The sequence below is a fragment of the Condylura cristata genome, unplaced genomic scaffold (assembly GCF_000260355.1).
Source record: "Condylura cristata isolate star-nosed mole 26May11 unplaced genomic scaffold, ConCri1.0 scaffold00022, whole genome shotgun sequence".
Classification (NCBI taxonomy): Eukaryota; Metazoa; Chordata; class Mammalia; order Eulipotyphla; family Talpidae; genus Condylura; species Condylura cristata.
In genome coordinates this window covers 30,656,837-30,681,328 of record NW_004567123.1, presented here as the reverse complement: position 1 = coordinate 30,681,328, position 24,492 = coordinate 30,656,837, and the positions used below count along the sequence as shown (strand labels likewise).

Below are 24,492 nucleotides of genomic sequence, written 5' to 3'. Positions count from 1 at the left end.
AAAAAAAAAAAGCTCTAAATATTGAATCTGCACCGTGAGAGTGAGATTTGATAAAACACCAGCAGGAAAGGACTCCTTTTTTAATGAGGATAAAAGCTACTCATGTAATACCAGATCTAGTCACAGTTTCCAACTGTGAATATGTTAAAACTCATGAAAGGGGTAGTCTCAAAAATCCCATTGCTGAGGACTGAGTCCCCCATCCTTTTTCTAGCCCACATGATCTGTATTGGATGGATTGAGAAGTTCTCTTCAAAGGGCTATTTCTTCTTAAAGGACTGCTGTTGAAAATCATCAAGTAGAAGAAAGAGGAAGGAACTGCTGATTTCTAGCTAGTCCCGAGGAAACAATATTCTGTAGATACTAAACCTGCTGTTTATTGAACCATGTAATTTATTTCTCTGGATTCAGTAGGGGGAAGGACATAATCAGCTTGGCTGTGTTCCAAGGAGGAGGAGAGGAATGACTACTCACTAATTATTTACCAGCTCTAGAGTACTGTAAGGTATAGAGTACTCTATGCTATAGGGTACCATGTAATGTAAATGCCAGGTGGGGTGGTAAATACATGATTTGAGGATTAACAAAATGAACTTTCTGTATTGGCAACAGTATTTGTTTGTTTTATAGGAAAGGAAAATAAAACCTAGCAACTGTTTAACTTGACTAAAGACATAATAAGCCAAACAATAATTTTGAATGGGAATTGATGATATTCCCTCTACCCCCTAGGAAGTGCAAAGGTAAAGGAAAGGAGGAATTTGATCCCTTGAAATTACCTAAATTATGAATATAATGTATATTCACAAAGTTGGACATTGTGATGACGATTAAAGTCTACATTTTAACTCAGCACTCATTAAGATATAGAGCAGAAGGATCAGCTTGATGCAATTTGGGTTTTTTTCCCCCCTAGATTATATATTTCAAGGGCATCAATAACTCTCAAACTGTGCACATTTCCAGATAACTGCAGTAACTTAAACGTGGAGGAATTCAAGTGACTCTGACATGGAGGATAGAAGACCTTGTCCAGAAGTCAGGCCCAGAAATCCCCACCCCAACCACAGAGGTAAGCATAGCTTTCCATGGCCTGGATGGTTCTGTACAGCAGACAGCCCTCTCCTTTCCCTTACAGGACTGAAGAATGGATGTAGTTCACTTTAGGAAAGAAAGACAAATGTCAGAAATGGAAATAACTCTCTGGTTAAAGCAGCACCTGTACTGGCTTCATAAGGCAAGCCAAAAATATATTTTTTAATTTTCTAGTAACATCATTTAAAAAAGGGAGAAAGAGAACAGGTGAAACCCATTAATTAATAAAGTTTAATAATTTAATGCTCAGCTTACGGAAGTTAATGTATCCAAATCATATAATTTTATTTTTAAAAATTGAATATTTTTATCATTGTTTTAATCATTTTAACACTTTTATTTCCCAACAAGTCCTTAAATATTATGTTATCAATATTTTAATGAGCTATTTCATCTTTTTTTGATGGTAAGTCTTCAATATTCATTTGTTAGTTTACACATCTTAACTCAGACTGGCCACTTTTAAGATGGTTGATAGCCACATATAGTGAGTGGCCACGTATTAGATAGTGTTTCTAGAGTCCTAGTGCTGAAGCAAAATTAGTTCCAGAACCGTCATTGTGTTGCAGTGATGGTTTTGTTTGCTCAGAACTTTCTAAAACAAAACAACCAAGTGGAGTCTTTCTTCTCCCTAAGTTTATAACACGTCGCCCACGTTTTATCTGTATAACGTATGAGAAAACTGTAGAATATTATTTTATGAATTGTGTGAATTCATAGTTTTCCATTTTTCTAAAATAGCACTTAGCACCAAGAGCTAAAAAACAGGTTGATAACCCAATCTGTTCTAATCAGATCAGAATGTTATCAGTAGACTGATACTATCTTGGAAGTTTGAAAGTAAACTGTAAACATTTAGAGTTTAACAGTACAGTATTTACATTTATTTATCAAATATTCCCTTACGTTTTCACATTAAAATTTTCTCTTGTGCAAAACAAGTGGAATGTACATAGTCATTTTCATTACATGAAATGGCATGATAATCTTTAAATTTGTGCATTTAGCACTTTCAGACTTTTATAACTTTTTTTCACTTTCAAATCACTATGCATTCTTATTCTGCTTTTTAAAAAAAAAATCTCCAAGTCTGTTAGTCAGCCTCATACTCACTTTTAGAAAGTGAGAAGAACCAGGCCTGGGCATGTTGGCCGAGGTCATTTATGCATTCTGTGACAGGTTCAGGAAGATAAGTCCCGCTTCGGCCACAGGGTTGTGTTAGTTCTTTTGTATGTACTGGATGTGTCTTCTCTCCACCCCAACACCTTCTTTTCTTTGAGTTAATAATTGATAAGTACTGTGTGGGTGAACTTAGCGCTACAAAAAGGAGGAATACTGAGTTTCGTTTTTCAGTTTCCTAATCTATTAATTAGCTCTGACTTTCGGATTGCCCCCTGAACTGCGTTTGCTGATGCCGGCAGAGCAAAAGTCAAGAAGAGAAAGCCTTTTATGGCTATATCCCATTTAGTGCCTTTGTCATCTGTGACATAGTTGTTTAGTGGCAGTGCTAGTAATAATTAACATTTACTGAAAGTTTTATGTGTCCGCTCATAAATATTTGATCTTTACAATAATCCAGATATTGAGGTTTAGAGAAATTATTCCGCTTGGCTAGGGTTACACAGTGAAGAAATGCCCAAGCCAGTATTTGAACAGGGTCACTACTGGCAAGAGACTAGAAGCAATGAACCAATCTTTATGATCCTCTGAAACAACCTAACTTGTGAGGATTAAATGAGGTACTGTGTATTCTCTAGCACATCTTAGCCACTCAAATGTTTATTCCTTTTTCCCTTTTGCACCTTCTGAAAAATCTGTATTTTCATAATATATATGGCAACCAGAGGAATCTTTTTTACATTTATTATGTAAACCATTTATTATAGAAACACTTTTTTCTCTCCAAATAAAACCTAACTTTCTTAATTGTTTTGGAAAACGAGGAACATGTTCGTGGTGGTTCTTTGTGATTTCTTTCACTATTGTTTTTGTGTTTACCCTCTATCCCATTGTAATTAGGACCACTGGATGGAGAATTACCAGGAAGAGCTGGAAATCAGGATAGTAACCCACCAAGCAATGCTTTCAGAGCAGCCAACCAGCCTGGAAGGCACCCTAGGGCCAACAACCACCCGAATCTTTGCCGACAAAGGGAAGAGAGGTTTGCAGCCATGGGCAGGAACCCACATCAGGGAAGGCGGAACCATGAGGGGCAGGCTAATGATGAACCTAGAGGCCAAAGGCGTGGTCAGGAGAACGACACCAGGAGGAGAAATGGAAACCAGGAGGGCAGGAACCGCAGACCGCCATGGTCTGATGAAAACTTCCAGCAGTGGCGTGTCCCCCACCAGAAGCCTGCAGAACAGCCACAGCAGGTGAAGAAACTGGGCTACAAGTTCTTAGAAAGTCTTTTGCAGAAAGATGCTTCTGAGGTGGCCATCACACTGGCCACAAGTTCAGGGCTGCAGGAACTCCTGTCTCATTCTTACATGAAATCCAACTTCATTGAGCTCATCTGTCAGGTTCTTCGGAAGGCGTGCAGTTCCAAAATGGACCGCCAGAGTGTTCTCCACGTTCTGGGCATATTGAAAAACTCCCAGTTTCTCAAAGTCTGCCTGCCAACGTACGTGGTAGGGATGACCACAGAACCTATCTATGACATTCGAAATCAGTATCCAGAACATATCAGCAACATCATCTCCCTTCTTCAGGATCTCATAAGTGTCTTCCCTGCCAGCTCTGTGCAGGAAACGTCCATGCTCATTTCCCTCCTGCCAGCTTCTCTTAATGCTTTGAGAGCCTCTGGTGTTGACATAGAAGAGGAGACGGAGAAGAACCTGGAAAAAGTACAGACCATCATTAAGCACCTGCAGAAAAAGAAGCGAGAGGGCACTTTAAGAGCAGACACCTACACTCTAGTGCAGCCTGAGGCGGAAGACGATGTTGCGTACCGGACCATGCCCATTTACCCTACCTACAATGAAGTGCATTTGAATGAGAGACCATTCCTTCGTCCCAACATCACTTCCGGAAAGTATGATAGCACTGCTATCTATTTGGACACTCACTTTCGACTTCTGAGAGAAGATTTTGTCAGACCCCTAAGAGAAGGCATTTTGGAACTTCTCCAAAGCTTTGAAGACCAAGGCCTGAGAAAGAGAAAATTTGATGACATCAGAATCTACTTTGATACCAGAATTATCACTCCAGTATGCTCGTCATCAGGCATTGTCTACAAGGTACAGTTTGACCCAAAACCACTGAAGTATGTTCGCTGGCAGAATTCCAAGCGATTACTCTATGGGTCTTTAGTGTGCATGTCCAAAGACAACTTTGAGACGTTTCTTTTTGCCACTGTGTCTAACCGAGAGCAGGAAGATCTCTGCAAAGGATTTGTCCAGCTCTGCTTCAATGAGCTGCTAGCAGATGTCCAGCCTTCTGACTCTTTCCTTATGGTAGAAACAACTGCATACTTTGAGGCCTATAGGCATGTCTTGGAAGGACTCCAGGAGATCAAGGAGGAAGATGTCCCCTTCCAGAGGAACATTGTGGAATGTGACTCTTATGTGAAAGAGCCTATATATTTGATAAGGGAGGGCAGGTATGATTTTACTTCACTAATAAAGAATCCCTCAGCCACTGGGGAATCTCTAAGGGATGCTAATGGCTTGAGATATTCCAGAGTTAATGTCTTAGACCCCAGCCAGTGGCCCTCAAAAGAAGTCCTGGAGCTAGATGATTCACAGATGCAAGCCTTACAGTTTGCTCTCACCAGGGAATTGGCTATTATTCAAGGACCTCCTGGAACAGGTAAGACAGAATTTTTCAAAGCTCATGGCATCTGTCTTATGAGATAATAGGTAAGGGACACTTGACTCTAGGTTTCCAGAATGTCTTGTTTAGAAACATTCCCCTGAAATGGACATCAGATGTCAGGTAGCTACTTGTAGTGGTTTCCCAGTGGGGATCTATTAGGTCCATAATAACAGACCAAAATTACTAAAAAAGGAAGGCATAACTTTTTTTTTAGACTTATTTATTCATACAGAACTGGGGTACAGGCCAGAGATGCAGAGGGTGAGAGCATTCACCAGGGACAGAAGGGGGAGGAGAACAGGCAGATTGACCAAGTACACTGCTGAGAGGCACAGCGGGCGGGCCAGGAGAGGTCTGCCCCGCCATGTGGATCTCCGGGGCAGGCGGGATCGAACTCATGCCGAAGTGGCTTAAGCTTCTCAGTGCAGTGCTTTAACCCGCTGAGCCACCAGGGAGGGCTCAGACATAACTCTTTTTTTAAAAGATTCATTTCTGCATACAGAAACTGGGAGTGCAGGCCAGAGGTGGGGGGGTGGTGTAAGAGGATCACCAGAGACAGAGCGGGTAATACAACAGGCAGAGCTACTGAAATACACTGCTGAGGGGCGCAGCGGGCGGGACAGGAAAGGTCTGCCACGCCATGTGGGTCAGCTCCCTGGGTGAGGATCGAACTCCTGCTGCTGCAGTGGCTGCAGATAGCTTTTTAGTGCTGCACTTTAACCCACTGGGCCACCAGGGAAGGCCTTAAATAAATAAATCTTTTTTAAAAAAATAATAAAATTCTCCCGTTCAACAAGGTATATAAGAATTGGGGGGGGGGGAGTTTGGTTATGTTTGTTTGTGGATTTGGTGAACAGTGAAAGCAAAATAACTTATTAGACTATAACGATGAAAGCAGAGTGAGCATACCATTAATAGAGGAGGTCCTCTCACTGAACTGCTCTTGCTCCTGCTTCCCCATCCAGTCTTGACATTGACTGCCACTTAGTGAATGGGACCCCAGCTACTTTGTGTAAAATAAAGGAAGGGGTGGGGCAGGGGCGGAAAGTAAAGAATACAGAAAACTATCCAGTAGTCTTCAGGATATGGTGGAACTGCATCGTGGTTTTCTAATTGACAGTGTCTTTGTCTGAAGAACAGAGGTTTAGAGCAAAGGGCCAGACTCCCTCTTTAGTAGACACCTCCATGCGCTGCCGGAACACCCATTTGTGTGTCCATCCTCTGTTTCCAAGCTTGTCTGTTTCACTGATTGGCTGCCCAGTGCTGCACTTTAACCTGCTGTGCCACCACGGAGGGCCCTTAATTTAATTTTTAGTGAAGTATAGTTCAAGACTTTTAAAAAGTCACTATATTCCTTCTGTCACCATCCTAACAGCTTCCTTCCTAAAAATGAACAATTATCTTACTGTGTATCCTTCCACAGATACTCTATAAATATTCAAGCAAATGTATACTTATATATTTATCTTTCCCCCCATTGTTTAACCCACTATAAAAAGATGCTCTTCTGCACATTGCTTTTGATTCATATTGGTACATAACTGTGTCTTACTCTTTTAATATACCATCATATGAATAGTTAATCATTCCTTTTTTTATTATTTATTTTATTTATGCATATAAGAACTGGGGTCGAGACCAGAGGTGTGGGTGTGAGAGGATTCACCAGAGACATTGGGGCACACAACAGGCACATTGACTGAAATGCACTGCTGAGGGGAGCAGTAAGTGAGACAGAGGTCTGCTGTGCCTTGCAGGTCAGCTCCCTGGCCGGGGATGGAACCCGTGCTGCAGGGGCTGGGGACAGCTTGATAGCGATGAGACTAACCCCTGTGCCACCAGGAAGGCCCAGTTCATAATTTCTTTAACTAGTTCCCTGTGGAAAAATTTACTAGTACAGATAATCTTTCCATGAATAACCTTATTTGTGAGTCATTTTGCATACAGAAATATCCAAAAAGAGAAATCCCTAACTGGTGCATAGACAATGTTATTTTGTAATTTTCATAGGTATTGCTAAGCTGCCCACTGGAAGTATATATCCCACTGATTAATTTCTATTTCTTTAAGGATGAGATTAAGATATCCTTTTTTGGTGTTTATTAGCTATTTGTATTACTACTTGTGTGAATTACCTTTTTGTAATTACTTGTGTAATTACCTTTTAGTAAAGAAGCCAAATGGCTTCTTTTTCTTACTGATTTATTAAAGCTGTATGTTCAAAATATGCTTGTTGCATATCATTTCCTCCAATGTTACTGAATTAGTTTAATTTCAAGCCAACTTAAGCCAGCCGCTCTCCACAGCTACTAGGACGGGGCCTACCTGAGTGTGTGAGGGGAAAAAACAAAGAGTCATTTTTTTAGGTGGAAATCCCAAAAGTATAGATTGAAAGGGGAAGGAAACAGCAGGGGAAGATAGACTAACTACTAAATTGCTAAGATCTCTTTCCTCTGCAGGTACTTTCAGCTACCTTTGTCCATCTAGTCCTCCAAACTGGATACCTAGGAGTTAGTGTTTTCTGCTCCCGACCCCAGCCAAGCCATCACAAAGTTGCCATTACTTTTGCCTCTGAAATGTCTTCCCCATCAGCCTGCTCACCTCATCTCCACTGCTGGAGGCAGGCCTCAGTCTTCGCTCACCTGGGAGATGACAGGGACTTCCTGACCAGCCCATCCCTATTCTTTCCTGCCCACTCTTATTCAGTTGTCACTTCCCCAGGGAAGCCTCCTCTTACCTCATTGACTAGGCCAGAATCCCACTTTTTTGTTGTTGTTTTCTTAGTACCCTATATTTTGCTTTACCACTTTTACAGTTTTACATTTGTCTGTGTGATTATCTTTCTCTCCTATACATATGTAAGATGAATAAGATCCAAGAAAATATGACTGTTTTGCTCAATGTTGTATTTCTTGAACTCACCAGGGCACCAGTAGATACTATTTGAAGGAAAAAAAGGATGGAAAAAGTGTTACTTACTATGTGTTACTGAAATTTTTAATTCCTCACTCAACCTTGAGGTTTTTTTTTTGAGGGCAGTAACTACCTTCTCAGCCTGAAAAAAATGTAAGAATTTGCTTTTTGTAGAATTAATTATAGGCCATGTACTAATGAGCCCCAAATTCTAATTCACAAGTTTATTTCTTTGAGTCTTTCCCTTCTATCACTAAGTCAAGTCTACTATGGTATATTAAAAGCATTTCTAAAGAATTTGCCACGTGGGCCTCTCTGGTGACCTAGGAGTTAAGTCTCGGTGCTACTGCCTGAGTTCAGTCCCCAGCCAGGGAGTGACCCACATGACATAGCAGGCCTCTCCTATCTCGCCCCCTACACCCCTCAGTAGTGTATTTTAGTAGATCCGCCTGTTCTGCTCCCCACTCTATTCTCTGGTGAATCTTCTTCCCACATACTCTCTATACCTCTGGCCTAGACCCCAGTTCTTCTATGAGAAAGTAAATTAAAAAAAAAAAAGAAAGAATTTGCCACATAAGATTAGGAGATTTGGAAACAGCCTGTGTGTCCAGTAATAGGGAATTGGTCAAAAAAGTACTTTAATAGATATGAAAACAAGACTTTTCAATTTTATGTATTTGTTGGATACTTACCTCTGAGACACACTGAGGCAAAAGTAAGATGTGGAATTGTGAAAATAGTTTGCTACTGACTTTGTTTTTACAAAGGGGGGAAGCTCAGAAAAGAATATATGTTCATAATTGTGTACATGAAGAATGACTGTCTCTGGAATGTTACACAGGAAACTACGATGTTGGTTGTTTCCATGAGAGGAACTGCGTGACCGGAAAACAGAAATCAAAAATGCTGTTCATAATAAACCCATTTGTGCTTCTTGGATTTTAAACCATCTCAGTGCTTTACCTTGGAATTCTTAAAAGTAATGATTTTCTACATGTAATACTACTTTTAGAAAGCCCTGAAGTTTTTTAACTCTCTTTTTTCTTTATTTTCTAGGCAAAACCTACGTGGGTCTAAAAATTGTTCAAGCCCTTTTAACCAATAAGTCTGTTTGGCAAATTGACAACCAGCGGTTCCCCATCTTGGTTGTGTGTTACACTAATCATGCTTTGGACCAGTTTTTGGAAGGTAATGTCTGCAGACAAAATTATCCTTGATAAAGACCTCTAGAGTTCAATTACCAGCTTTCTGTTGCTCTTTGCGTACAGCCCATAGGCCTTCCCATGACTTGCCAGGCTGTGTCTGGTCTGCTCCTGCCTGACTCTGACTCTCGACTCCTGCCTTGTCCCTTGTCTTAGCACACTGAGGGAATTTAATTCCTTAATTCCCTCAGCTTCTCCCTTAACCTGTGCATTCCCCACTACCTAGAATGTACTTTCTCTCCTTCCCTCTTTTCTTTCTTGACCCCATCCAGTCTCTCTGGCTCCAACTCATTCACCATGCTTCCCCTTAAATCTCTCTTCAAATGGATTTTCCCTTTTATTTCTAGACAAGGTTAAATCTCCTTTGTATTCTTTTTTTTTTTCCCCAAAAAGATTTACTCATTTATTTATACAGAACTGGGGCACAAGCCAGAGGTGCAGGGGCGGTGAGAGGATCCACCAGAGACAGGGTGGGGAGCAGAATAGGCAGATCAACGAAGTACACTGCTGAGGGGAGCAGTGGGCGGGTCAGGAGAGGTCTGCTGAGCCATGTGGGTCAGCTCCAGGGCTGGGGATTGAACCCACAGTGAAGCAGCTACAGCCAGCTTGCAGTACTGCGGCCACCAGGGAGGGCCAAGTCTTCTTTGTATTCTGTGTCTCTAGCCTACCTGTAAATACTGTGAGCTTGATCCTCTATTCTCGTATATTCACAGACAATGGCACATGCTAGGACCTCAAAAAATAATCACTGAATGAATATGTTTTTTTCTTCAGCTTAGAATATTATTTTCCATTTTTTATATCCTCCTTACACCTAGGTAAATTTTCCTTATTCTTGGTATCTCGGTTTATCTATTAAATCCTCATGAAATATATTCCTGTTTCACTCATACTAGGTAAGGTCTCTTATTATATACACTTATATTGTCCTTTGCTTGTAATATCTATTAAGCTTATCACTGTTAATATAAATTATTTACTGTCCTTTTTCTGCCAGAATGCAAGACTGAGAATAAGTTAGGAACTGTGTTGTTTTTACTGCCATAGCTTCAGAACCCAACACAATTCTGGCATATAGTAAGCAATCAGTAAAAAAGTCTGTAGAATGAAAAAAATGAACATTTATCAGTGCTTACTTGGTGCTAGGCCCTTCCTAGGAACTGTAAAAATACTTTTCATTTGCCCAGATTGTTGCCCTATAAGGAAAAGTATTAATATTGCCAAATCATAGACCAAGAAACTGAAGCTTAAGTAATTTGCCTAAGGTTATACAGCAGTAAGTGGTAGGACCAAGATTTGAGTCTCCAATTGTCTGATTTTGAAACTGGGCATTACATTTTGAGGCTCTGAGGGTCACATCTTCTCTGGGGCCTTGCTCATTCATGGGGTAGATTTCCTGAAAGCACCAGTTTGTTCCCCAAAGAACTAGCTAAGACAACATCCCAAAAAGCTCTCACCTGAGAGAATCTAGGATCGCTCCTTTCAACTCAGCATGTTCTGCTTTGCTCCACAGGCATCTACAAGTGTCAAAACACAAGCATTGTGCGGGTGGGTGGAAGGAGCAACAGTGAAATCCTGAGGCAGTTCACCCTGAGAGAACTGAGAAATAAGCGGGAATTCCACCGTGACCTTCCCATGCACCTCCGAAGGGCCTACATGAATGTAAGTCCTCGCTTGGCTGTCTACATGTCACCTAGCTCAGGGGGCGCTAAGGTACAGTGGCTTTCTAGGTAGGCATCCCAGGGCCTGCCATTCCATTCTCTGAGTCCCTGGTGGGGACCTTTGCCTTTATAGAACAAAAGGGTTCGCACCCCCACCACCTTTGCCAAGACCACTTCCCCCAAACCTCCCACTGTACTCCTGATTATGGCCCTCTGAACAGAGAAATGTCATCTTCTAAATAGCAACAGTATGCCTAGCCAAAACTTAAGTTCTTATTTCTAAGGAAAAAAGAATTATCTACCACTGTAGCCTTGGCCTGTTTTTCTGTTGTGTCATTTGTTTTTCTTACTGATTGGTGGAGATTTTTAGATATTTTATTATTTTATTACTACATTTTATCCCCGTGGACTTCCCACCCACCCATGTGCCATCACCATAGTCCTGTGCGCTCTTCCCACCCCAGTTTTGTTCCCACTCCCCTCTCCACCCCCGTAAAATGTCTCTGGCTTATAGTTGTTCATTGTTGTTCGTTTTTACTTTATTACAATTGCTTCCCCACACACCGCTCCCCCCCAGTATCCCTTATACTCCTGCTATGAATGAAACCATCCAGTTTTTTTTTTTTTCCCCTTTCTGGCTTATTTCACTAAGACTTTCAGATACTAATTCTTTTTAAGATTGCAGTTACGTGCTTTAGGAAATGGATTTGTTGAGGGGGTCTATTTTTCCCCCCTTGTTCCTGTGTTAACTGTGTCTTATCTGGAGGCAAGGACTGAATTTGAGGTGTGATACTTGCTCATCACTTCTTTCCCTCTGTTCTTGGCAGATCATGACAGAGATGAAGGCATTAGAGCAAGACCTGCGTAAAGGGGCCCAGACCTTGGAGTGCACTATGAGTGGTGTGCTCCGGGAGCAGCACCTCGAGAAGTATATCTCCCCTCAGCACTGGAGAAGTCTGATGAATGGACCCATGCAGGTAGGAACCATTCTGGGCGGCACAGGCATCTCTCTTGCCTCAGTGCTCACCACGTGCCTCCAGCAAAAGCAGTAGCCCCAGACAATAACTGTTCGGCAATCTGGTGCAGATTGGTAATATGAAAAGTTCCTTTTCATGATGAGAGGCAGCTAGGTAGACTAGTCAACAGCAAGACGTTGGGGCCAGCCTACTGGTCTGATTCTAGGCAAGCCAGCTATTTGTGCTTATTTTCTCTTTTATAAAGGGAAGGATCATATTGTTAAGTTGAACCATATGAAATTGCCAATATTTGTAGATTTCACTTGCAGAAGTAGCAGTTATTACAGCTCAGTTTAGTTCTTACAGGGTTACTATTTGTATAGCCAAATTAATATTTATGAACTTAGTATGTTGTGATTGTTAATGAAATAAAATAAGAAGGCAGACCTAGGTCACATAGACAGACTATGATAAGGGCCAGTGTGATCCTCAGGTTCTTCAGCAGTCCAAAGAGGGATGATGATATTATGCCTACCTTCAAAGGATAGTAGAAGTAGTAACTGACACAGTCTCTGTGAAGTTGCCTGGCTGGTAGAAATGGTAGTCTCTTAACAGTGGGTTGATGATTCCCAAGCTTTCAAATCTAGAAGCCTAAAGGGGTCAATCAGGTCCTAAAAATGAAGTTCACTGAGTGAAGGCTTTTGGGAGGCAGAGAGGACTGCAACCTGGGAAAGATACAGCAACAGCCCTCGTCAGCCATTTGTTGCCATTCAGGAATGCAGACTCTGCTCCATAGCGCCTCATTTCACCAGAAGAGGCAGGAAATTTATTAGTTTAAAATTCTATGCAAGTTACATTAAATGATGCAGTTGCCACAGGGTATGAGTTTGCAGCCTTTGAATTTTAAGGGAGTTATTTTTGAGCCTTTGAGAAGATCTTTCCTTCATACTGGTTGTCATAGAATTCTCATGATTGACAATTTTTCCTTCTTCAGGACAGTGATTGGCTTTACCTCCAGGACAAGAAGCATTCCATGGTACTGGAGTGGCTGGGTATGGGTGTCAGTTCTTTTACACAAAGTGTTGCTCCAACAAGAGCAGAAAATACTGGTAAGAACTGTGTGTTTATTTCAAAGTCACATTTTAAGGTGGAGTATAGTAAAGACTAGAACAGCAGGTGTTAAAAGTAATGACCAGAAGATATAAAGAGCTAAAATTAGAGAAAGACATTAGCTTAATAGGAAAATGATGAGAGATTTCAACGGGCATATGGAAAAATAGGAATTCATAATGCTCAATAAGTATATGAAAGTGCTCATTAGAAACTGGTGGAATTAAAACCACAGTGAGATACACTTATTCTACCATACTGGCAAAAATTAAGATATTTGCTATAACCCTACATTGACAGCATCTAAAACAGTGAGAACTCTAATATCTGCTGGTGGGGATATAATTAACACAACTCCTTTATGGTACCGAAAAGCAGTTCAAATTTCCATCAGTTTTTGTACAATGTATGGATCAAGTACAGTCTGTTCAGGCCATGAAATATGGTTCAACAGAACAGTAAAAAGGAGTTAATTACAAGATGTATATCAGCATATGAATTTCCAATCCTTGTTGAATGAAAAGGGGTAAGTTATAGGAAAATATGTAAATATATACAACGACAAGGGATTCCATTTTTATGAAGTTCAAAAATGTCAAAACTAGACATGTTTAGAGATGTATGTGTATTATGCTTGTTGTAAGGTTGTTTGTCCTTCTTTTTTTTGACTTTTCAACCTCAACATTTATTTCATATGTACTCCTGAAATTGTAGTCATTTTATTTTTAAGTATTATAATAGTTTATTTTTACATAATTTTGCGCCTTTTTCCATCTCAGTTGTAATCCCCGTGGGCTTCCCATCACCAGATCACCCGTGTGCCATCACCATAGTCCAGTGCACTCCCCTCCCCCCACCCCGCCCCACTGTTTTTGATCCCATTCCCCACCTCACCCTGTTTGTCCTTTTTAAGGAGAGAATAAGTAATAAAAAGTTACTCTAGAAGGACTTCTTAAATTGGGTGAAAGGCACCTGGGTATTCATTTTACATGTTTTTATTATTCTTTGTAGGCCCACCTTTGTGTATTTTGATATGCGAAAAACCTTTCTTTAAAAAAGAAAAAAAGAAAAGCTTTTCTTTAAAAGACATACATTCATATGATTTTTTAATGTAACAAAAAGTATATAAGGAAACATAAGTCCTGTCCCCTCAGTCTCATTCCTCCTAGCTTCCCGCTGCAGGGGTAACCATTTAAAGCACTTGAGAATGTCTTCGTGTATCTCAGCTCTTGTAAGTGCTCTCTTCCATCCTTTGGCTTCAAAATTTTTCACTTATGTCCTGCCTGCTTTCCTCTCTTAGCCCAGGCAGAAGGGGAGGAGGAGGAAGAAGAAGGAGAAGAGGAAGATTCCTTGATTGAGATCGCAGAGGAGGCTGACCTGATTCAAGCAGACCGGATGATTGAGGAGGAGGAGGTCGTGAGACCCCGGCGGCAGAAAAAGGAAGAGAACAGGGAAGTCCAGGAGTTAGCCAAATCGCTGCTGGCCATGAGTATAGATAATGCTGGTGTTGGGTCAGCAGCTGGGCAGGCGCAAGCCACAGGAGAATGGGAGGTAAATGCGCGTCCTCACGTTCCCTGGGAGCCCTGACAGACTGAGAAGTGGGAGCTCATTTATTACTGGCAGGTGGATGGGAGTTAAACTTTCCTGAAACAATCCTAAGAGTGTTTCTTTGTTGAACTGCAGCCTCTTGTTTTAAACCTACTTCTGTTGTAGTAGTAGGAAAAGACAACAGCTTAATAGGAAAATAGGTAAAAAGACCTTCAACAGCTATATCACAGAATAGGAATTCATAATGCTCAGTAAACAGGAAAAGTGCTCATTAGAACTGGTGAAATTACAACTACAGTGAGAAGACCTCCCTGGTGGCGTGGCCTGAGTTCAGTCCCTGGCCAGCGAGCTGACCCTAGTGGGGCAGCAGACCTCTCCTGTCTCGCCTGCTGCTCCCCTCAGCAGTGGATTTCAGTAGATACATCTGTTCCCCTCTCTCTCTAGTGAATCCTCTCACCCCCTATACCTCCCAACCTATACCCCAGTTCTTATATGCATAAATATGTAAAAATCAGTCTTAAATGAGGATAATTATGCTCCCACCACACTGGCAAAAATTCACACCGTTGTTGCAGTATATTCACATCACAGCCAATTTATACATTTTACCATGTAACTCTGGCAGGAGAGGGGTCTAGGTCCCAAGAATATAAAAATGGTGATCCTTCAGAGGGGTCCTGGCAAGAAATGACAACTTAAGCAAGAAGTAGGTCGCCAGATACCCCCCTTGAGCTTTTTTAAATTTTTTAAAAAGATTATGCACACAGAACTGGGGTGCAGGGCAGAGGTGGAAGAGCGGTGAGAGGATTCACCAGAGACAGAGTGGGGAGCAGACAGGCAGATGGACGAAGAGCACTGCTGAGGGGAGCAGCGGGCGGGTCAGGAGAGGTCTGCCGCGCCATGTGGTCACCTCCGGGGCAGGCGGGAATCGAACTCATGAGGAAGCGGCTTTAGATTCTCAGTGCTGTGCTTTAACCCGCTGCGCCACCAGGGAGAGCCTTCCCTTGGACTTTTAAAAGAATGTAGCGCAGGGCCTCCCTGATGGTGCACAGGTTAAGTCTAGGCTCTGTCAGGTTGTTGCCAGCCACTGAGGCATGAACTCAATCCCTGCGACTAGGGAGCTGACCCACAGGGCACAGCAGACCTCTCCTGTCTCTGGTGAATCCTCTCACCCCCTCCCACACACACACACACACCTCTGGCCTAGATTCCAGTTCTTGTATATATGAAAAAAGAATGTAGCATCTAAGTGCTTGGTACTTTTTTAGGTGTTGCCTTCTCAACCACAAATGAGCCTGTGGATGTGCACATTATGATTTGAGAGGCTTTAGATACAAGAGGTAGAACGAAACTATACAGGCTGGATGGAATACTCCTCAGTTAACTCTGGAATTTGATACTGAGAGCCAAAATAGTGTAGATGCCAGATAGCTGCGTATGCACTTAACCATCTGCTCCTTCCTTCGGAGGTACATCGTGGTCCTCAAAATGTACTACGCATCACGATGACTGTGGAAGATTGAATACGCAGAATAACTGTGTCTGAACCCCACTAGTGATCAAAGGGGCTTTGAAAGGCAACTTAGACTGGATACAGTTTTCACCAGTCTGCTGACTTTGAACCTCACCTGCTAGTTCACACTCTATGTGATTGGCTGGGTCGTAATCAGCCAATATTTGGATTGGGCTTCTCTACTACATGGCTTCAGAAAGAATTAATTTGTTCAGTTTTGAAATGGGGAGAGGTTCATAATATTGTGACATTTGTCTCACGATTGCCAGTGTTCTAAAGTCGCATGGCCTCAGACTCACTGACAGAGTAGGGGACAGCACTCTCTTAAATAGTACCTTTCAGCACTTGTTAAGAGTACTAGCTCAGTATAATGGCATTAAGAATGTTATCCGGTCCTATATGAGATTCAACAGGAGAGACTTACCTACTGCTTTTCAAGAGATGCGTGTTTTAGGAACGAGAGACTGTGGTCAAAAGATGTCTAGGGATAACATTTCTCACTCCCAGATTATTCTAAGCACTTTCTCTGGATTTACTCCTCAGTCAATACAGCAGCCCTATAAAGAGGTACTGTTAATATTTTCATGCTCTGGAAAGGGATTCTGAGGAATATAGAGAGGCTGAGAAACTTACTCTGGGTCCCACAATTTATACCTGGCAAGCTGGGTGCAGAACTCTGATTTAGCCACTGGGTTATGGAATATCTTTCAGGACAGTATGAGGTACTCAAAGATGTTCATTAGAGGTGGTAACCGCTTCTCTTGTGTTCTCTGGTCCCTATCTTGGGCTTAGAACTGCACCTACCTCTGCTCAGACAGTGACTGACCCTGGCTGGTATTTATGTCTACAGACCCAGCGCAAGCAGAAAAGGAAAATGAAGAGGAAAGTGAAGGCTGAACTTCACAAACTGGACACGATGTCTGAGGCTGAGGCCAATGAAATCCAAGACGTTTGGCAGCTAGACCTGAAATCTCGCTGGCAACTTTATAGGTACTATACCCATCCCCCTTCTCTACCCAGCCCATGTAATTTCCCCATGGGGTTCTAAAACATACCTCGCTCCCAGACCTTCAGCAGTATTAACGGGTGATTTATTGGGACATCCACTGAGCTGCGAGCTGGATGCAGCCGTGGCATAGAATAGACTATGCACTGCCCAGTGGAACTTAATGTCTGTCCAGGCAGGTAAATGAGTTCATTTCAGAAATAAAGTTTACAAATGGGTGAAAACACTAAGAAATAAAAAAGCAGCAAGTGCTAAGAATATTATAGAAGGCAAGCGCTATAAACTAGCTCGAGGTACCCAGGAAAGTGTCACTGGAGGCAAGATCTGAAAGATGAGCAGGTATTAACTCAGGAAGGGGAACAGATGAGGTTTTGGACTATAAAGGTAAAAGGGGCGGGGACTGTCACTGAGAAATTGAAGGAAGATTGCTCTCTTGGCCACGACTCAGAGAGGTGGGAAGGAAGGTCAGAGAGATAGGCTGGGCCCGGACACACAGGCCCACCGAGAATTGTAAGCCTCCGATGGCGACTCAGTACTCTTGATAAAATCCAGGTCATCGGAAGGCTTTGCAGCACAGTAGCTAATGTAAGACCCGCGCCCTTAAGAGAGCAGGGGGCTAGGGAGGAGACTCAGCAGGGGCAGGGCCAGGAGAACTTGGGAATTTGTGAAGCTTTTGCGGTCCCTTCCTCGCCTCTCAGTTACTAACTTCTGTTCTTTGGTCCTAACCACTTACATATATCTCGCTGCACATCTTTTTGGACTCTTGGGTCCCTATATTTTTGGGTCTCCGCACCCTGTGTGTGATCTATAAGCCCCTCCAGGATCTCAGTTTCACTGCACACCCACACTGCAGGGCACATGGCAGGGGCTCCTCTACCTTCTCAAAGAGCATGTAGCTTCCTCCTGGTCTCTCACTCTTCAGACTGTGGCTGCAGAGCTACCAAGCCGATACCCGCCGGAAAATCCTCAACTCTGAGCGCCAGTACCACACATCAGCAGAGAAAATGGCTGAAGTGAGACGCCACGAAGACCTTCACATCCTGAAAGGTGCCGTGGTCATCGGGATGACAACCACAGGTAAGGAAACGACGGGACATTTACTGTTCCAGCTGCGCACTCCAGGTGCTGAGCAATCATTGTCTAGGGCAAGTGTAACTGCTTTTGTAGCTTAGAGGAAAATACCACAAAAAGCCACTGAAAGCATACATGAAAGCAGACTACCTTTAGGGAACTGCTGGTGAAGGTCACTGCTCCCAGCGATGACCATGGATAGAATGATCCGGAAATCACCCAGCCTACTGAGTCTCTCACTCAGTGGTCAACACAGTTCTTACAGACCCAGTCCAGAAACCCAGCGGCCCGTCGGGCCCAGTGTATCAGCTCAGAGGAGGTTGTCTTCTCTCTCGACTGAAGGTGCTGCCAAATACCGCCAAATCCTGCAGGAGGTGGCACCTCGGATCGTCATCGTGGAGGAGGCTGCCGAAGTCCTTGAGGCTCACACCATTGCCACACTGAGCAAAGCCTGCCAGCACCTCATTCTCATTGGGGACCACCAGCAGGTAGGGAGGGGCCCATGGCAGTTGGGTTGGCTCACACAGGAACACCTGAGCCTCTCTCCCACGAGTGACTTTCTGTGATTCCTCTTTCCCTCACCTCTTCTGTTCAGTGTAAGAGCAGGAGCGCTTAGGTTTTGGGGTAGATTTTAAGGGAGCACCACCCATGTCCTCTGTTCCCCCACTACTTTCCTACTTCACCGTAGCCTTTTAAGTGAACACTGTAACAGATTACTCTCTGTGCCCCTGCTTCCATTTTGCCACCCTGAAATCCATTCTGTATGAAAAAGCCAAAGTGGAATTTTTTTAAACAGGTAAATAAGATTGATGATGCACCCCGGCTTGAAAACCCGGCAGTGGCTTTCCTATTGCACTCATGAAAATTAAGCTTCCTAACGCGATCTACACAGGCCAGCATTCGTCGCATTTCACCATCTCACTAGTCACTGCGTCCCCACTTCCTGTCCTTCCTGCTCTTATCTCTTGGCTTTTCAAATAATTGGCATGGCAACTTCCTCCATGCCAGCATCAACTTCCTCTGTGCTGTCACTGTTGGGAAACACCTGTCTGGAGGGCCCTTACCCCCGGCACTGTCACATCACCCTGCTTCGCACCTCCATGGCAGTCTCTCTGTCCTTAGCCTGTCAGCAGCGCCCGGCAGATAAAAGGGTGGATAAGTTGGGCGAACAGTTAAACCATGTTCTCGGCAGAGAATCCTCAGCCATGTCTCTTCTCTCAGCTGTGCCCCAGTGCCAACGTGTATGATCTGGCTAAGAACTTCAACCTTGAAGTGTCCCTCTTTGAACGGCTGGTGAAAGTAAACATCCCCTTTGTCCGTCTGAATTACCAGGTGAGAAGTTGGGCTCTGGTATTAAATGTTCAGAGAAGACTCCTGGGAGCCTGTCAACTGCCAGCAAGCGAGATCTCATAAAAGTAAAACTGACTTGGCAGTGAAATGATAATGTCAGACGTATTTCATTTTCTGTTTTAAAACACAAGCTTGACCTGTGTTGTGTGTGTTAGATGAGGGAGCTGTTTATAGTCTGCTCATCCTCCCTGGGTTACTCTTTCCAAATGTTATCGCCCCACCTTTTCCACCAGGAACCTAGTCTCTAGAAAACTCCACTTATTCTCCATCCGTATTTCTAATGACATATATCTTGTTTTAGCACCGCATGCGCCCTGAAATTGCCCGGCTGTTGGTCCCCCATATTTACCAGGGTCTGGAGAATCATCCCTCTGTTCTCAAATATGAGACAATTAAGGTGAGCACGCCTGGCCTGATCTTTCTCTCTGAGGCTGTCAGCAACCTAGGAGGCTCAAGTTGAAAACATGTTTTCAGAAGAAAGTAGAGCCAGTGTTTTTAAAAACTGGTTATTAAGAGGAGAAATAGTACTTGAAAAAATAGAGCTAGTTTTTGACTCCTGGCTCTGCCACTTAGCTCCGGTCTAACTGGCATAAGTTATACAGGTTATGTCAGGGTTTTGTGTTCAGTGAGAATAATGGTTGCTGCCTCTCTATGTTACGGTATTGAAGGAGACCAGGGTGTACAACAGTTGCACTATGGAACACACATGAGCTAGCTGCTGGTGTCATCTCCCCCATCATAACCACCACTTAGCCAGAGGACCATAATGTAGTTGGATCGTGACTGGCTATTACAAATATTAATATCATACAAGTATCTTGAAAACTGAAATAGACATATTCTCTGTCCATATCATGGCTCAAATAAATACACAGTGACTCCAGAATTTAAGGTTGTGGTACTGAGTATACAAAAAGCCTTCTGAGGTTCTCTGTGGAGCAGGGTCAGTGCCAATACAGGTGAAAACTAGGAAGAGAAAAAATTACCACTTTGAACTTTCTAACATCACTTCTTTTCCTTCCCAGGGTGTCGCTTCCAACCTTTTCTTTGTAGAACATAACTTACCTGAACAGGAAATCCAAGAAGGCAAAAGCCACCAGAACCAGCATGAGGCTCACTTCGTGGTCGAGCTATGCAAGTACTTCCTGTGTCAGGAATACCTGCCCTCCCAGATCACCATCCTCACCACCTACACTGGGCAGCTCTTCTGCCTGCGCAAACTCATGCCTTCTGAGACGTTTGCTGGTGTCAGGGTCCACGTCGTGGACAAATACCAAGGGGAGGAGAATGACATCATTATCCTCTCTCTGGTTCGGAGCAACCAGGAAGGCAAGGTGGGCTTTCTGCAGATAGCCAATCGCATCTGCGTGGCCTTGTCCCGTGCCAAGAAGGGGATGTACTGCATTGGGAACATGCAGATGCTGGCCAAGGTGCCCTTGTGGAGCAAGGTCATCCATACCCTTCGAGAGAATAACCAAATCGGCCACGCGCTCCAGCTGTGCTGCCAGAACCACCCTGAGACCCACACCTTGGTGTCCAGAGCTTCCGACTTCCAAAAGGTACCCGAGGGAGGCTGCAGCCTGCCCTGTGAGTTCCGGCTGAGCTGTGGGCATGTCTGCACCCGGGCCTGCCACCCCTATGACTCCTTGCACCAGGAGTTCCAGTGCATGAAGCCATGCCAGAAAGTCATCTGCCAGGATGGACACCGCTGTCCCGCTCTCTGCTTCCAGGAGTGTGAGCCTTGTCAGGTGAAAGTGCCCAAAATCATTCTTCGGTGTGGCCATGAACAGATGGTTCCTTGTTCCGTTCCCGAGTCACAGTTCTGCTGCCAAGAGCCTTGCCCAAAGGTCCTGAAATGCGGGCACAAGTGCAGTCACTTGTGTGGCGAGGACTGTGTGCGCGTGTGTTCAGTAATGGTCACCAAGAAACTCAAGTGTGGGCACAGCCAACAGGTGAAGTGCGGGAATGTGGAGGACATCAAGCACGGCCTGCCGGTCAAGTGCACCACCAAGTGTGACGCCGTCCTGGACTGTGGGCATCCTTGTCCTGGCTCCTGCCACAGCTGCTTCGAGGGGCGCTTCCATGAGCGCTGTCAGAAGCCCTGCAAGCGCTTGCTCATCTGCTCACACAAGTGCCAGGAGCCATGCACCGGGGAGTGCCCCCCCTGCCAGCGGACCTGTCAGAACCGCTGTGTCCACAGCCAGTGCAAGAAGAAGTGTGGGGAGCTATGCAGCCCTTGCGTCGAACCCTGCGTCTGGCGCTGCCAGCACTATCAGTGCACCAAACTCTGCTTTGAGCCCTGCGACCGACCCCCATGCTATGTGCCTTGTACCAAGCTGTTGGCTTGTGGCCACCCTTGCATTGGTTTGTGTGGCGAGCCGTGTCCCAATAAGTGCCGTATCTGCCACCAGGATGAAGTCACCCAGATCTTCTTTGGCTTTGAGGATGAGCCTGATGCCCGCTTTGTGCAGCTGGAAGACTGCAGCCACATCTTTGAGGTACAAGCCCTGGACCGCTACATGAACGAGCAAAAGGATGATGAAGTTGCCATCAAGTTGAAGGTGTGCCCTATCTGCCAGGTACCCATCCGCAAAAACTTGAGATATGGAACCAGCATCAAACAGCGCCTAGAAGAGATTGAAATTGTCAAAGTAAAGATCCAGGGCTCAGCAAGGGAAGTTGCAACCAGCCGGGAGCAACTCCAAGCCCTACTGGCGAAGAAAGACCTCCTCCATCAGCTGTGTCCTAAAGACTTCCTGATGCTGGAGGAGAAGCTGACCCTGGAAAACCTGTCCGTGAAGGAACTGGGCCTTATTGAGAATTACATCAGTTTCTGTGACCACTTGGCTGGCCTGTGGGACTCCCTGAAGAAGTCCCACGCCTCAGACCAAGTGAGAGTGAGGATGCGACTAGAACAGGTGCACACATGGCTAGCCAAGAAGCGATTGAGCTTCACCAGCCAAGAACTGAGTGACCTCCAAAGTGAAATCCAGAGGCTCACATACCTGGTGAACCTCCTCGTCCGCTGCAGGATAGCAGAGTGGAAAGTGAAAGACAGCGTACAGGAAGAAGTCGACAGTGTCCGGAAGATCCTCGAGAAAACATGTAAGTTCACCCAGGAGGATGAACAGCTTGTGCAAAGAAAGATGGAAGCTCTGAAAGCCATTCTTCCTTGCTCCGGCCTGGGCATCTCAGAGGAAGAGCGCGTGCAGATTGTCAGCGCCATGGGTTACCCTCGCGGCCACTGGTTCAAATGCCCCAACGGCCACATCTATGCGATCAGCCAGTGTGGAGGAGCCGTAGTGAGGAGCACCTGTCCTGACTGTAAGGAGGTGATTGGCGGTGTAAATCACACTCTGGAAACAAGCAACCAGCTTGCTTCTGAGATGGATGGCGCCCAGCACGCAGCCTGGTCTGACACAGCCAACAACATGATGAACTTTGAGGAGCTTCGGAGGATGATGTAGGAAGATGACGCCCCACTGCCTTTTTTCCCAGCCACCGTATGGCCCAAGTTGGCTCCCTTAGAAAGGAACCAAAATTTGTTTTATACTATTGTCCTTTAGTCTTAGCACCTCTTCAAGGATCCACTTTTAGGGCTTGCCCACCTTGTCTCTAGGTTTACCCCTGCGCTAGAGTAAGCACTTTACTTCCAGGACTGAGAGCAAATCTAACACATTTCTCCTCTTTTAACTCCTGCAAGTTGGTGGACAAGCTGCCTGGAGCATACTTGGGGCTTCCACCAAGGCCTTCCTGACAGTGTCTCTGGGGCCTGACTCAGCCAGGTGCTGTGTCTTTGCAGAGCTCTAGGGCTAGTTTGAGCCCAGAGAAGCAGACTTAACACTGATTGCAGGGGCGTAACTTGCAGGCTTCCATTCTAATAACAAGAGGCCCACAATTGCTTATAAACTGTTTATCCTCTCAAGGAGCACAAGAGGCCTCCTGCCTGCCTTCTCGGGCACCCTACGGGATGCGGAGGCAGCGTGTGATAAGACTTCACTGACTAACCTGACCCAGTTACATAGCCACTGAGTGGGTCAGTCAGCGAGTGGCACCCGCAGCGGCCGGCCCAGGCTGAGTGACCCCTGTTCCCTTTCCTCTGACTTGCACTTGGGGATGGTGATTTCTTTGCCTGCCGTAGAAAAGATTCCATAGCAGTGCTGGTTCCTAGGGGTCAGGATGAAATTAAACTCACATTTGGTACCAGCACCTACCCAAAGTGTGGCCCTTTGTCCCAAAAGCTACTGCAGCTTTTGTCTGGGCAGGGTTAGCATGCCAGCAGCTTCTGCAGGCCCCACTCCCACGCCAGAAGCCTGCCGCCAGGTCCACCGTCTGCATACATGTTCCCCAGAACAGACATGTAGGCATCTCAGGTCTTTCTAATGTTGGCAAGAAAAATGTCCCTTTCCTATGTATGCATTTCCTTTTTTGTCTTTACTATGCACTTTAGCCTATAAAGCCAATTAATAAAAACAATGATTGACAAAATCAGTGGTCCCTGTTGTCCTCAACTGTTAGAAGCAGCTCGGGCAGTTTTAGTGAGGATGGAAATGGAGCCACTGCCTTTAATGGAGCTATTGTTTTGTTTCTGTAGAATGCGGTTTTTACTGAGCTACCGAGTCGTTTCTGCACACATGGTAAAAAAAAAGTTCAACCTGTTCGAAAGGGTACTTTAAGTTTCCTTCCCCAAAGGCAACTATGTGAACAGCTTCATGAGTCCACCCACAGACCCTGTGCGTCTGCAGTGTATCGTCCTTTCAGAGACACAGACAGGTGTATGTACTCACTGGAACCCTCTGTGGCAGCTGCTAAGTGCAGCTTAAATGAGTAGCTTTGAACACACACTAATGTCAAGGGTCCTACTGAGTAACTTAGAATTGTTTTAGCAGGGGGTAGCCGGGGAAGTCTGCTCCTTAAAACTGTATCTGGCAAACATGATTGCTCTATTCTCAAAGGACCTGTAGTTCAGAAAAGGGTGACAGTCGTTGTACAGGGTGAACGGTCTCATCAAGGTGCTGATTTTATGCTATCAGTGTCGCTTGTATCCCCTCTAAGCTTTCACCTCTCTAGTAGCACTTTTACAGCATGAAGAGTCAGAGTGTGCGCTCAGGGAGACCTGGTCTCAAAAGCCTGAAGCCCCAACTGTAAAGCCTGGAGAGTGACCCCCATCTTTCCAAGCCTCTGTTCCTTCATCTGTAAAACGTGGGTAACTACCTGCCTAGATATGCAAGGTGAGTGAGATGGTGCCCAG

At 44.5% G+C, this 24,492-nt stretch overlaps 1 protein-coding gene across 1 annotated transcript in view; it reads left to right on the top strand.

The window, feature by feature from the left end:
- Positions 1-23,722, top strand: part of ZNFX1 (zinc finger, NFX1-type containing 1) — a 25,695-nt gene extending 1,973 nt beyond the window's left edge. The window contains exons 2-14 of the mRNA XM_004687465.2: positions 967-1,072; positions 3,115-4,905; positions 8,881-9,012; positions 10,540-10,688; positions 11,515-11,664; positions 12,638-12,752; positions 14,054-14,304; positions 16,665-16,804; positions 17,743-17,897; positions 18,234-18,379; positions 19,113-19,223; positions 19,543-19,638; positions 20,267-23,722. Of these exons, the coding sequence (XP_004687522.1) occupies positions 1,012-1,072; positions 3,115-4,905; positions 8,881-9,012; positions 10,540-10,688; positions 11,515-11,664; positions 12,638-12,752; positions 14,054-14,304; positions 16,665-16,804; positions 17,743-17,897; positions 18,234-18,379; positions 19,113-19,223; positions 19,543-19,638; positions 20,267-22,708 (5,739 nt within the window). The 5' untranslated portion in view covers positions 967-1,011 and the 3' untranslated portion in view covers positions 22,709-23,722. The remainder of the gene's footprint in view (positions 1-966; positions 1,073-3,114; positions 4,906-8,880; positions 9,013-10,539; positions 10,689-11,514; positions 11,665-12,637; positions 12,753-14,053; positions 14,305-16,664; positions 16,805-17,742; positions 17,898-18,233; positions 18,380-19,112; positions 19,224-19,542; positions 19,639-20,266) is intronic.
- Positions 23,723-24,492: the final 770 nt, after the last annotated feature.